Below are 12,532 nucleotides of genomic sequence, written 5' to 3'. Positions count from 1 at the left end.
TTAGTTTTAGTTTTTTGAGGACCTGCCATACTGATTTCCATAGTATTTTGTACTGGATTACATTCCCACTAGTATATTGTATGTGGTTCCTTTCTCCCAGCGTCTTTGTTAGTATATTTTTAAATTTTAAAATATTTAAATATTATCATGTGTATGTTTGTATATGCATGTGTTCATGTTTGTTTGTGGGTACATTTGCCAATGTACTTGTGATGGCCAAAAGATGATCTTAGGAATCTTCCTGTTTCCATGCTATTTTTAAAAGAGACTTGAATTTTAATTGTGTTTAGGTGTGTACATCTGTGTGGTTTGTGGGCAGAAGAGTGCCAGTGCCTGCAGAGGCCAGGAGCTCTCCTGGAGCTGGAGTTAATAGGTAGTGAATTGTAGGTAGCCTGATGTGCATGCTGGAAACTGAACTCAGGTTCCTTTGCAACAGTGATTAATGCTCTTTACAACTGAGCCATTTTTTTTTTTTTTAGCCCACTCTACCTCATTTTTGAGAGACAGTCTCTTACTGAACCCGAAGCTTGTCTTTTCAGCTAGTTGATCACCACTGAGCTTCTGGGTCCTACCTATTTCTGTCCCACTGAAAACTGGAAACTTGAGCTATTGTGCCAAGTTTTATGTAAACATGAGGCATCTGAACTCGGGTATACATGTGTGCCGAACAAACACTTTACTCATGGAATCATTTATGCATCTCTTGTTTTCTTGATGATAGCCATTCTGCTTGATGTAAGATGGAGCCTCAAACCCATTGTAATTTGCATTTATCTCATGGCAATGGATGTTTAACATGTTTTAAAATATTTTATTGGACACTTGTGTTTCTTCTCTTGAACTATCTGTTCAGTTCATTAGTCCATTTATTAATGGGAATTTTTTAATCCATATAGTCTATATATTAATTCTGTTTGATAGGTAGTTGGCCACAATTTTTCCCGTTTTAGAGGCTTTTTTAAAAGATTTATTTATTTATTATGTATACAACATTCTGCCTCGATGTATGCCCGCACGCCAGAGGAGGGCGCCAGATCTCAGTACAGATGGTTGTGACCCACCATGTGGTTGCTGGGAATTGAACTCAGGACCTCTGGAAGAGCAGTCAGTGCTTTTAACTGCTGAGCCATCTCTCCAGCCTCGAGAGCATGGTAGGCAAATACTGTGCATTTAAGCAACACCTTTAGCCCCAGAATCTGTAAGATTTAAATTTGATCTTGTGAGTTTGAGATCAGTCTGGTCTACAGAGTGAGTTCCAGGACAGCCAGGGCTACACAGAGAAACCTTGTCCCTTGTTTCAAAAAAAAAAAAAAAAAAACCTCTACATTCCTACATGAATTTTTTTTTTGAGTTTTCAATTGGAATTGCTCTTTCACTAGTGCTTGATTCAAAACAGATTTTTGAGCAAAAATATTAAAAATGATTACAGCTATTACATGAACAAATTTTGTCATAGGAAACATTTACTTAAAAGTTTTAGTTTAATAAACACAGCCCTGGAATTGTTTTGTAAAGGCCTGGGAATTTAAGGAATCAGCTAAGAAGTTAATGCTTTATTTTTGTAGCCATATCAGTAACTTACAATTTCTCTGGAAATGTCCTTTCTCCATAGTATATTCTTCATATTCTATTCTGCAGTGATTTTTCTTTTACCCTTTTTTTTTTTATTAGAAATTTCTACCTTCTCCCCTCTTCCCATTTCCCTTCCCCTCCCCCACACCTCCTTTCCCTCCCTTTCCAGTCCAAAGAGCAGTCCAGGTTCACTGCCCTGTGGGAAGTCCAAGGTCCTCCCCCCTCCATCCAGGTCTAGGAAGGTGAGCATCCAAACAGACTAGGCCCCCACAAAGCCAGTACATGCAGTAGGATCAAAATCCAGTGCCATTGTCCTTGGCTTCTTAGTCAGCCCTCATTGTCAGCCACGTTCAGAGAGTCCGGTTTTATCCCATGCTCCATCAGTCCCAGTCCAGCTGGCCTTGGTGATCTCCCATTAGATCAGTCCCATTGTCTCAGTGGGTGGACATACCCCTCGCGGTCCTGACTTCTTTGTTTCTGTTCTCCCTCTTTCTACTCCTCATTTGAACCTTCTTTAACCCTTTTGAACAAATTGTTTAATGTTTGTCCTTTTTCACTCTGTCTAGATTTTGGATAGTTGGATAGTAGGATATTTTACATAATTTCTCCAGTTATTCCGAGAAATTAAGATTGGACTTCCGACATCTATTAGGCTTTCTGTTTTGTTCAGCAATTGAATTTGTGAAAAATTCTATCTTAATGCAAATCCATCAGTCAGGACTTGTTTAGTGAATTTCAGGAATGTGATTGAGGCTGGTGTTTTCAATCTTGTTGCATAAAAGTCATAGTTTCTTTTTGAAGTGTAGATTGTATTTTCTTATTTCTACATTTGCTAAATGTCTTTTAAGAATAAAATTCAATTTAGTTTATTAACTGCTGATTTCCATCTTAATTTTATGGTTACAAAAGATATGTTAACAATAACAATTATTCTGTATGTTTTTCTTTAGATTCTTCTCTGTTATTCAAATAATGGCCACTATGATTCTGTGTACTCAAAAGAATTTCAATCAACTGCAGGAATTTGCCAAGGTATAATAAGTAAATGTATGGGTGTGATTTCAGATGATTTGTTACCAGTCTTTAAACTGAAGGACTTTTAAAACATTGTTGCCACCTATAGAACCTAAATGCTAGCTTATGAATGTTTTAACATTGTTATGACAATTCTGATTTTGGTTCTTTTTCTTCCTTCAGCTATATTATATGAAATGCTTTATAAAGATGTATTTGCTGTGGATGAAGAACTATTGAAAACTGCAGTTGATTTGTTTCGAAGTGGTTCCAGGAGAAACAAAAACCATGCTTTGACTGGAAATGTAGAAGCCAGTACTGATCAGAAAAGCTCAACCCAGGATAGGTACTGAAAGAAAAAGGTTGTCAGCTCTTATGATTAAGGGTTGTCAACTCTATGATTTCATACTTCTTTGAGTTAGCATCTGAAAGTAGAAATAGCTGATTACATATGTGCACATATATGTATGCTACGTATAAATTGTTTTTAATTGGAAGACAAAAGTTTACCAAATTGTATTGTAAGAAATGCTTAGACTTAAAGTTCAGTTAAAGTTAGAATCATCTTTTTTTCTAGAAGAGACTTTAGAATTAGTATTCTCCAAATTTAGTTATATATAAGTTATTTGTTGATTAGACAGATTTCTGTACCTTTTGTCATAACATATGAGGTCAGGTTGGGTTTAAGAATCTGCTTTAAGCCGGGCGGTGGTGGCGCACGTCTTTAATCCCAGCACTCGGGAGGCAGAGGCAGGCGGATCTCTGTGAGTTCGAGACTAGCCTGGTCTACAAGAGCTAGTTCCAGGACAGGCTCCAAAACCACAGAGAAACCCTGTCTCAAAAAAAGCAAAAAAAAAAAAAAAATCTGCTTTAAGAAGACAATATAACATCCAGGTCAGTTATCTGGCTTAGCAGCCAGTATTTGTACCCACTGAACCATCAGAAGAATATTTTTTTTAAAGCTTATTTGGGAGCATGAGGAGTGGCAACAGTTTTTTGTCCAAGTGAAGATTTCTTCATTCTTTGCTAATTTTTAAGGGCTTTGGATTTATGGAAGCTATAGTAGTTAAGAGGCAATATTACTACAAAGTTGCCAGCTTTAAACAACTCATTGATGCTCATGTGGTTTAGAAATAATGCCATGGCTTAGCTTATACTTCTGTTAATCATGTTACAAGACTGTAGAGAAGAAGCTCCAGGACTGAGTTCTTAACTGGATTTGGGAAATACACATTCAAGGTGCCTGGTAGCATTTTATTCTTTCTAGTTAATTGATAGCTTTAGTTTTTTGTTGTTGATTGAAGAGTGACCTACTTTGAAATTTATGAATATGGCTACTTACTTTTGTACTGGCAACAGGGGAAAGTGATACCATCAAAATGGGTGGGCGATATGGGGTGTTTGTGTATGTGTCTATTTGTAATGTGATTACATAAGTTCTCTATGATTAGAAGCAGCTTGATGGCAGAGGAATCAGAAGCTGTGAACATTTAAAAGTGAGGATCACAGGACCATCTTAATAGAAAGTAATCTGCTAAGTATTTTTTAATACACACTTAACATAGAAACCCAATGAGGATGTGTTGAAAACTTGCTTCATTTTTTAGAATTACCACTGAGTGGTGTGACGTAGGTGAGACATAGAGAAACACTTGCTGCATTTATATAATATTTTCTCTGAATCTTTTCTATTAGAATCAAAGAGATTGGTGCCAGCTCCAGTATCGAAAATACACCAGAAGACAGTAAGCAAGGAACAGAAGAACAGAAGGTTTGATATTTTCTCAGGCAGAGAATGTTCATACACTTGTCTTAGAGCACCATAAATTAAAATAATTAAAACAAGATAGTCCATTCTAATTATCTAGAGCCAAGAAGAATATTTTTTTCCTTTGTGGAAATCCTACTTTTCTAAATATATAAAATATGTACTTTGTGATAATTTTTATTCTTTTTTTTTAAAGGATTTTATTTATTATGTATACAGTATTTTGCCTGCAAGTCTCCCTGCAGGCCAGAAGAGGGCACCAGATCTCATTATGGATGGCTGCTGGCCACCATATGGTTTCTGGGAATTAAACTCAAGACCTAGAAAGGCAACCAATACCCTTAACCACTAAGCCATCTTTCCAGCTTGATGATTTTTTATTCTTAAGTAGTAGAATTTTCAAAATTAACTCTGAACACTCAAAGTATTTTAGAAACTTTTATTTTGAAATTAAAGTAATAATATAAATTTAATACTTAGTTTGTCGTCAGTATTTGATGATATTGCTTCATTTTATCAAGTGACCTTTGATTCATTTTTCATAAAAGTATGACTTTAAAGATGATGAATTTATAGCATTACTAATTTTGTTTCAGTCTCCAGAAACTCCATCGAAGATTCCCTTTCCTTATAAAGTGCTGAAAGGTCTAGCTCCAGAAATCTATCGCAATATAGAATTTGATGCTTGGTTGGACAGTAGAAAAGGTAATAATGTTATCAGCAGGGTAACTCTTAATCCCAATAGATACAAGAGATCATATTGTAAGTCATTTCTTAGAAGACATGCTTTCATTAAACAGTTTGTCTTAGTTGCTGTGAAGAGACATGACCACAGCAGCCCTTATAAAGGAAAACATTTAATTTGGGTGGTTTAATTATAGTTCAGAGGTTTAGTCCATTATGGTCATGGTGGGGAGCATAGTGGCATATAAGCAGACATGGTGCTGGAGAAGGAGCTGGTACATCTTGATCCAACAGACAACAGGAAGTGATCTGTCTCATTCGTGCTTCAAGCATATGTAAGACCTTAGACCCGCCTCCAAGGTGACATACTTGCCCCCAAAAAACTACACTTCCTAACAGTGCCACTCTATATGAGATTATGGGGGACAAATTAAATTTCAAACTACCACACTGTTTAAATAAAAAAGATCAAAGGAACCTAGTACTACCTGTATGTGGTTTAAATCTATGAAAAGTAAGTTTATAAATGGAGCTGTATGTTTACCTGGGACTAAAACTGTGATGATGTACAGAGAAAGCCTGTAGGTAACTTCAAGAGTACAATGGATGTTTAGTGAATGGAAAAAAAAACTTATCCAAAATTTAAGCATTGTGATTATGTTGATTGATAAATAAATCAGGACAGTAAATGAGTTCTGACCTCACACATTTTTGTTTGGTCCATGAGCTGAGAATGATATTTGCAATTTTTATTTTTTATTATTTACTTTTTTTGAGACATGAAAATTATATAACTCAGTGTTTATTAAATATTTTAAGAAGGAATATTTTTATTAATTTTATTCATTTTCACATACATATCAATGTACTAAAGGTGCATTGCATGGGAAGACAAATTTTGTACCCTCGTTATTTGATTTTTCAAGACAGAATTTCTCTGTGTAGCCTGGCTCTCCTGGAACTTGCTTTGTAGACCAGGATGGCTGTGAACTCAAGATCTTTTGCCTCTACCTCAAGAGTGCTGGAATTAAAGATTTTTGCCACCATCATCCAGTCTAGAGGACAAATTTTAAATGTTCATTAACAAGTGCCCTCACCCACAGAGAACTGATTAATTTTGAAAGTTTAGTGATGCAAAATATCTAAAATTGGCTGGCTGGCTCTTTATAGGACATATTTATGAAAATAACTTTTAATAAAAGTAACTCTTAATGTAAATTGTTTTCTGTAGATTATATAATTGAATTCATCAAACTAGCTGTTAATATACTGCTTGCACGGGATAATATCTTACATTCAACTTCTTGAAGTTTGATGAATTCAGCATGGTTAATTAGAATGAAAGTTAAGACCTTGTATAACAAAGTAAAAGAAATACTTATAAGTACTTACACACATGTGCATGAGGCTTCTTGGTATTACTTTCAAATTGTGACTTTTGTGTTTAACCAAATCTGAAACTACAAATTTTTACCTAAGTGTGCTTTAAATTTAAATTGCAGAACTGATTTTGCAGGTCTGTTTAATAAACTAACCATAGCAATAACCCATCAAGGGTGTTAGAATGACCCTTTGGGACATTTCTTCTACTAACAGCATCATTAAATTCATTGTGTTAAAGTAAATGAGGTAATTAAATAATGTGCAGTAAGAAAAAAGGATTCAATTAAATTGAACTTTTAATCTTTTTCTTTAATAGAACTTCAAAAACCAGATTGCATAGAATATGCTGGAAGACTTTACCATTTAGGGGACAAGTGTCAGGTCAGTTCCTTCTTTAAAGATAATGATTTGTACCTTTAACCATTAACATGAGTTGATTATCTTGGGCATAGTGATGCACGTCTGTTATCCTATCTCTCAGGAAGCATAGAAAGGAGAATAATACATTCAAGGCCAGGTTGAGCTTTTTCAGACATTGTCTGAAAAAAAAAAAAGGGTTGAGGGTATAGCTCTCAGTTGTAGAATACTTGGCTAGCCTGTCTAAGGCTCTCGATTGTATGCCCAGCTCAACAGCAAAAACGTTGATGAAGACTTCTTTACAAAATGTTAGAAGAAAGATTTCTTTGTATTGTGTTAAATTTTAATTATTGATTTTGTGATAATTTGATGTAAATTGATATATACTGGCTATGATCTCAGTTACTTTAAAAAAGCAGACATTGGGGCTAGAGATGGCATTGCAGTTAAGAACACTGCTCTTCCAAAGGTTCTGAGTTCAATTCCCAGCAACCATGCAGTGGCTCACAATCATCTGTAATGACATCTGGTTCCATCTTCTGGTATGCAGGCATACACGTAGGCAGAACATTGCATGCATAATAAATAGATAGGTAGATAGATAGATTAGATAGATAGATAGATAGATAGATAGATAGATAGATAGATAGATAAATCTCCAAAAGTAGACATTGAATTACATTTAGAGAGAAATGGTTATTTGGCTAAACACAGATTTGTCAGTGGACAAGACCAGATGAATTACTATATAACTACTATTTCCTATCTTTCAGGTTTGCTTGGAACCAGATGGAAAATATTATAATGCTCATATTCAAGAAATTGAAAGTGACAAAAACTCACTAATAGTTTTCATTGAGGAACTGGCAGAAAAGTAAGATTGTATAGTAATTAAATTTAATAGGTGTTTGCTCATTAGATTGAGAATTATCAGGATTCTAGTAAAGAAACTCAATTGTATCTGCTAAACTAATTATTTGCTTAATAAAAGTCAATGTTGAGAAGTAAAATATCAAAATATGTTTCATATAAAAATTCTCCATTCTAGACATTGGACAGTTCGATATATCAAGTCCAACAGAATTTTGATGTAATATTCATGATAATTTGAAAAGTGAGTTGTCGAGTTTCTGCCTGTGTTTCTTAGTTAGGCTTTCTATTGCTATGAAGAGACACCATGACCAGTCTTGGAAAGCATTTAATTGAGGTGGCAGCTTACATTTCAGAGGTTTAGTCCATTATCATCATGGGGGTGGCAGGGATGACCATGGCTGTGTACAGGCAATTGTATTGCTGGAAAAGGAGCTGCTATATCTTGATTCATCAGGCAACAGGAAGGAATCTGTCTCACTGAGTATGACTCGAGCATATATGAGACCTCAAAGCCCACCTCTACAGTGACACACATCCTCCAACAGTGTGTATTAAACCTGGGACCTTATACTTCCTAGACAAGCAGTTTAACTGACTATTTCCTAGCCCTTACTATTTTTAATTTTTTTGAGACAAGAATTTAATTACATCATTTCTCACTTATCTCACTCTAAACCCGCCCATATACTTTCTCTTCTTACTTTTTTTATTAATTGTTACATGCCCATGTATGTATATATTCTTAAATATATTACCTTTTCAGTATTTGTATGTACATTACTACTTTTTATTTTGAGACAGTAACTAGTTTTCCTTTCTGGTCTTGAGCTTGAAGGTCAGATTCTGGCTAAAGGTTTTGTTTTGAAACATGCTTTCATGATAACAGATATAGAAAATAAGACCATGACATGGCAATTTGATACTCCAAAAACATTTCACTTTTTAATTGGTCAAAGTTAGTGTAATTTATATACCCAAATCTGATAGGAGTCTGGTTAGTAAATAATGATCTTCTTTCATGGAAAGAAAACAGATTTTTGTGAGTTAATACAATCTATCATCATATTCTGGATATGATAGACACTAAATGGCTATAAAATTATATAAACTAACAAGTGTATAGGAAAGCTAATATAACAAAAGACTTAAAGAAAATGCACTTGAGTCAGGGGTCAAGGTGTGTGCCTTATTTTTCACACTCAGGAGACTGAAGTGGCAAATATCTCAGCTTGAGGCAGTGGGTTCCAGGCCAGCCAAGGAAAACTGAAAAAGGAAATGTGCTTAAAAACTGAAGCAGGAAGGCTACATTTGTTTACTTGGATGAGAGCTAGGTGTGTGTTATAATGGCTTCATGATATCTTTTCACTTCAAGGCATGCAGTTCCCATGACTAATGTAAAACCAGTCAACCAAGTGGCACTTCTTCCTTCCTGGATTACTATTCCAACCCGTAAAGGAAGAGGTTACCAGGCTATAACTGGAGGCTATTTCCCACAAATAGGTTTGTATCCCAACTGGTTTTCTTTTCTTTTTCTTTATTTTATATTTCAGTTTACTTACATTATAATTTCTAAAGGTATGTCATATGTTCTGTTGTAGAGTAGCATTTCTTCCACACTGCTGTGCTAGGATAGCTAATGCTTTGGTGGAGAGAAGAGTGGTATCCTGTATATTCTAGATTGATCCTTGATGCCTATACCATTGGTACCAATAGGCTATTTTGCTTAGTCATAACAATAAAATTGTCTCTGGACATTAATAGATATACTCTTGTAGGAGGCAGGTGACGGCATTGTCCTTGTTTGAGAAACCACTTTCTAGACTACCTCATAAACAGAGTTTAAGTATTTTTAAAGAGTTAGGAAGACATCTCATAAAAGCAACCAGATGTATTCAACGTATTTTTTTTAGAGAAAAATAATTTGGGTGACTAGATGACTATTTTCTGATGACCAAATCTGCCAGTATTAAAGAGAGGGTTGAAATGCTATTTAAAACACCCATCAACACAGAAGTGAACTGTTTCTTTGGCCCTTCCAATTGGTATATATATCTTTGAAAAACTGCATCCATTTCTACTTTATACTTCCATACTTATTTTGTTTCTAAGAAAAGTATCTATGTGACAGTTGGTATGATAGAGTAACATAACCATTTACTTTGGATATAATGCTTATTTACTATTTGTTTTTTGAAAGTTATGACAGATATGAACATGAAGCAACGGAAGAAGATGTCCAAGAAAGTTCGAGGAAAAGAAGTTTATATGACGATGGCTTATAGCAGGGGAGACCCACTTGTCCCACCCAGAATTCAGCATAGTATGCATTTTGGGCATGACCCACTATTGTACTATTCACAGACAGCTGGCCAAATTTTGTCTAGTGAACATTTCTACCCTCAACATTCATCTCAAAGACAAGGTCGGGGATATGGGATGCCCAGGTAAGAATTAATTGATTTTCATGATAATGTATGCCATTGTTTTGGTTTTTAGAAATAACTCCCATACTGAATTATAGTATAATTGACAAATATAGCTTCTATAGTTTGTGCCAAAAGATAGCATAGAGCTGACACATAGTTATCCTTGTCATCCTTTGGCATAACTATATATTCATTGTCTACAAAAACGTGAACACTTAGATGCTTAAAGATAGAATGCCATCAGAAACAAGTGTCTATATGAAATATGCCTGTGTCTCTATTAGTATTTGATAGGCCCAATACCATTACAAAAGTCTTTCTAGTTGAATGTATTCAGAAACTATGTTAATTCTACTTAACTATTGAGACTTGCAAGAGTTAGGTATTTCTCTTTTTTTTTTTTTATTTTTATTTTTTATTTTTAGGGATTCGTCTCACTTAGTAAACAGGCAAAACATGCCAAATCCTAAAGTTGGATTTTACCCTGGCCAAGGTAGAAGGTGCTGCCAGAGCTCTGATAATGTCTCCTATAGGTCTCGGTAAGAATTTGAAGTATTAAAAGTTGAGAGAAAATTGGTGTGAGTAGTTTTTTTTGCTAAGCAATGATAATGTGTACCATCTTTCTAAAACCTTAGTTTGGGGCCTAGAGAGATGGCTTAAGGAATAAAAACATTAGTTGTTCTTCTAAAGAACAGGATTCAAATCCTAGGGGATCCTCTGATCTCTCTATAGACACCATACACATAGTGTACAGACATACAAGTGAGCAAAATACTCATACTCATACTCATAAATTAAACCCAAAAGCATCTGTTATCAGATACTTGTCTTCACTGAAAAATTAGAAGCAAATTACTGCCATATTTTATCTTATTTTCTCATTTTGATTTCCATATTTAAGTTCTTTTAGGCGTAGCCACCGTCAGATGGAATGCATGAATAAGGAATGCCAGTATGGTTTTGTTCCTAAGAATGGCGTGGAAGAAAATGTTACATTTTATGCACTTGAAGGGAATGAGAATGCTTATTCAACTTTACCTGTAAGTGGGTGATAACTTTACTGAAAAAGATTTTTCATTTTTTTAAAAATGCTATATGGTGAAATGTGTTTTTTTTTTTGTGTGTGTGTGTGTGTGTATGTGATTTCTACCCTTACCCCACCCCTAGGATCAAAACTAGGCTTTGCATATGTATTTTACCTCTATAATACATCCACAGGCCTAATTTTAACATTTTTCATATGAACAACTTAATAAAATCTTCAGAAACTATGAAACCATTACTTTAGCGATTTATAGTTAAGAAAACATATTTTGGAGCTGCTACTGAGAAGATAGTGGTTTAGACCATCTGGGGTATAAGGAAACTAACATTTTCTCTTTTATTGCTTCACCTCTTTTGGACTCTAAAGTATTAAAGTAGCGACATTAATCTTACGGTATTAACTCAAAATTTAGTGTCTTTAACTGACGTTTAGAATACCCTTCCAAACTTTTCTCTGACAAATACATGTGCATATGTCTTTCTTTGGTACAGAGCAGTGGTAATTCCACTTCAATGGTTCCTGTTACTTCAGGATACCGTGTTGCAAGTCAGGGATATAACTCATGCAAACCAACTTTGAATTCAGAAAACAGCACTGACCAGTGTGACAACGGTGAGTGAATTAGTGCTTAGTAATTTTTGAAAAGTTGATTGTTGCATTTGTATATCAGAACTTGGAAATATTATTTTGGGAGTTTCATACCTTTCTGATAACTTGAAAGAAGTATTAGGAATGGTGAGATGCTTCAATGGATAAAGTGCTTGCCAGGCAAACCCGAGGACTGGAGTTCAAATCCCAGGGCCCATGTGACCCCAAAAGTTCTTACTTGAACTGAAAACATTTTAAGATTTATTGAATGCTATCTACCATCCATTCTAGTAAATGATTATAATTTATTCACAGTCTTTATGATAATTATGGGAAATACAGCATTTCTTTATATGTGAGGAAATTGAGGTTCAAAAGTTGACAAAATGGTAAAGGCTATACTCTTGATAATGGCACTGACATATTTAACTTGAGATAAAAAATTACATACCAAAACAATTTACTTACTTAGTGTACAATTCAGTGTGTGTGTGTGTGCATGTGTGCATGTGCATGTTTGCATGTATTCATATAATCTGCTCTACAATCTCATCCTTTCCTAAAGACCATTCCTCATTTATACCCAAACTATGATTTGTATTTGTCTCTATGTATACTTAAAATAGCTACTTTTCTTTGTTTGGCATTTATTTATTTTTACTATTTACCAGTCAATGATACATTATTATTGAACGATTCTGAAGAATTATGTACTGTAAGGGTGTGTGAGACATTTTGAGTGACTTTATTAATAAGATACTTCTAAAATTGTCTCTGCTACTTATCTCAGGGAATTTTGAGCAGAGATTTGTACTATTGACA

The 12,532-nt window shown here is 34.7% G+C and overlaps 1 protein-coding gene across 2 annotated transcripts in view; it reads left to right on the top strand.

Moving 5' to 3' along the window:
• Alg13 (ALG13 UDP-N-acetylglucosaminyltransferase subunit) overlaps positions 1-12,532 on the top strand; it is a 56,855-nt gene that overhangs the window by 23,956 nt on the left and 20,367 nt on the right. For both annotated transcript variants that reach the window (XM_050127191.1, XM_050127190.1), the window contains exons 6-16: positions 2,523-2,604; positions 2,770-2,932; positions 4,282-4,357; positions 4,951-5,059; positions 6,738-6,802; positions 7,552-7,652; positions 9,024-9,151; positions 9,849-10,095; positions 10,503-10,616; positions 10,979-11,117; positions 11,614-11,734. In XM_050127191.1, the coding sequence (XP_049983148.1) occupies positions 2,523-2,604; positions 2,770-2,932; positions 4,282-4,357; positions 4,951-5,059; positions 6,738-6,802; positions 7,552-7,652; positions 9,024-9,151; positions 9,849-10,095; positions 10,503-10,616; positions 10,979-11,117; positions 11,614-11,734 (1,345 nt within the window). The remainder of the gene's footprint in view (positions 1-2,522; positions 2,605-2,769; positions 2,933-4,281; positions 4,358-4,950; positions 5,060-6,737; positions 6,803-7,551; positions 7,653-9,023; positions 9,152-9,848; positions 10,096-10,502; positions 10,617-10,978; positions 11,118-11,613; positions 11,735-12,532) is intronic.

Source organism: Alexandromys fortis, unplaced genomic scaffold (assembly GCF_014885135.2).
Source record: "Alexandromys fortis isolate MF-2015 unplaced genomic scaffold, M_Fortis_MF-2015_v1.1 scaffold_200, whole genome shotgun sequence".
In the NCBI taxonomy this organism is placed as follows: domain Eukaryota; kingdom Metazoa; phylum Chordata; class Mammalia; order Rodentia; family Cricetidae; genus Alexandromys; species Alexandromys fortis.
Note: the sequence above shows the minus strand (reverse complement) of the source record. Positions and strands in the feature narration are given on the sequence as shown.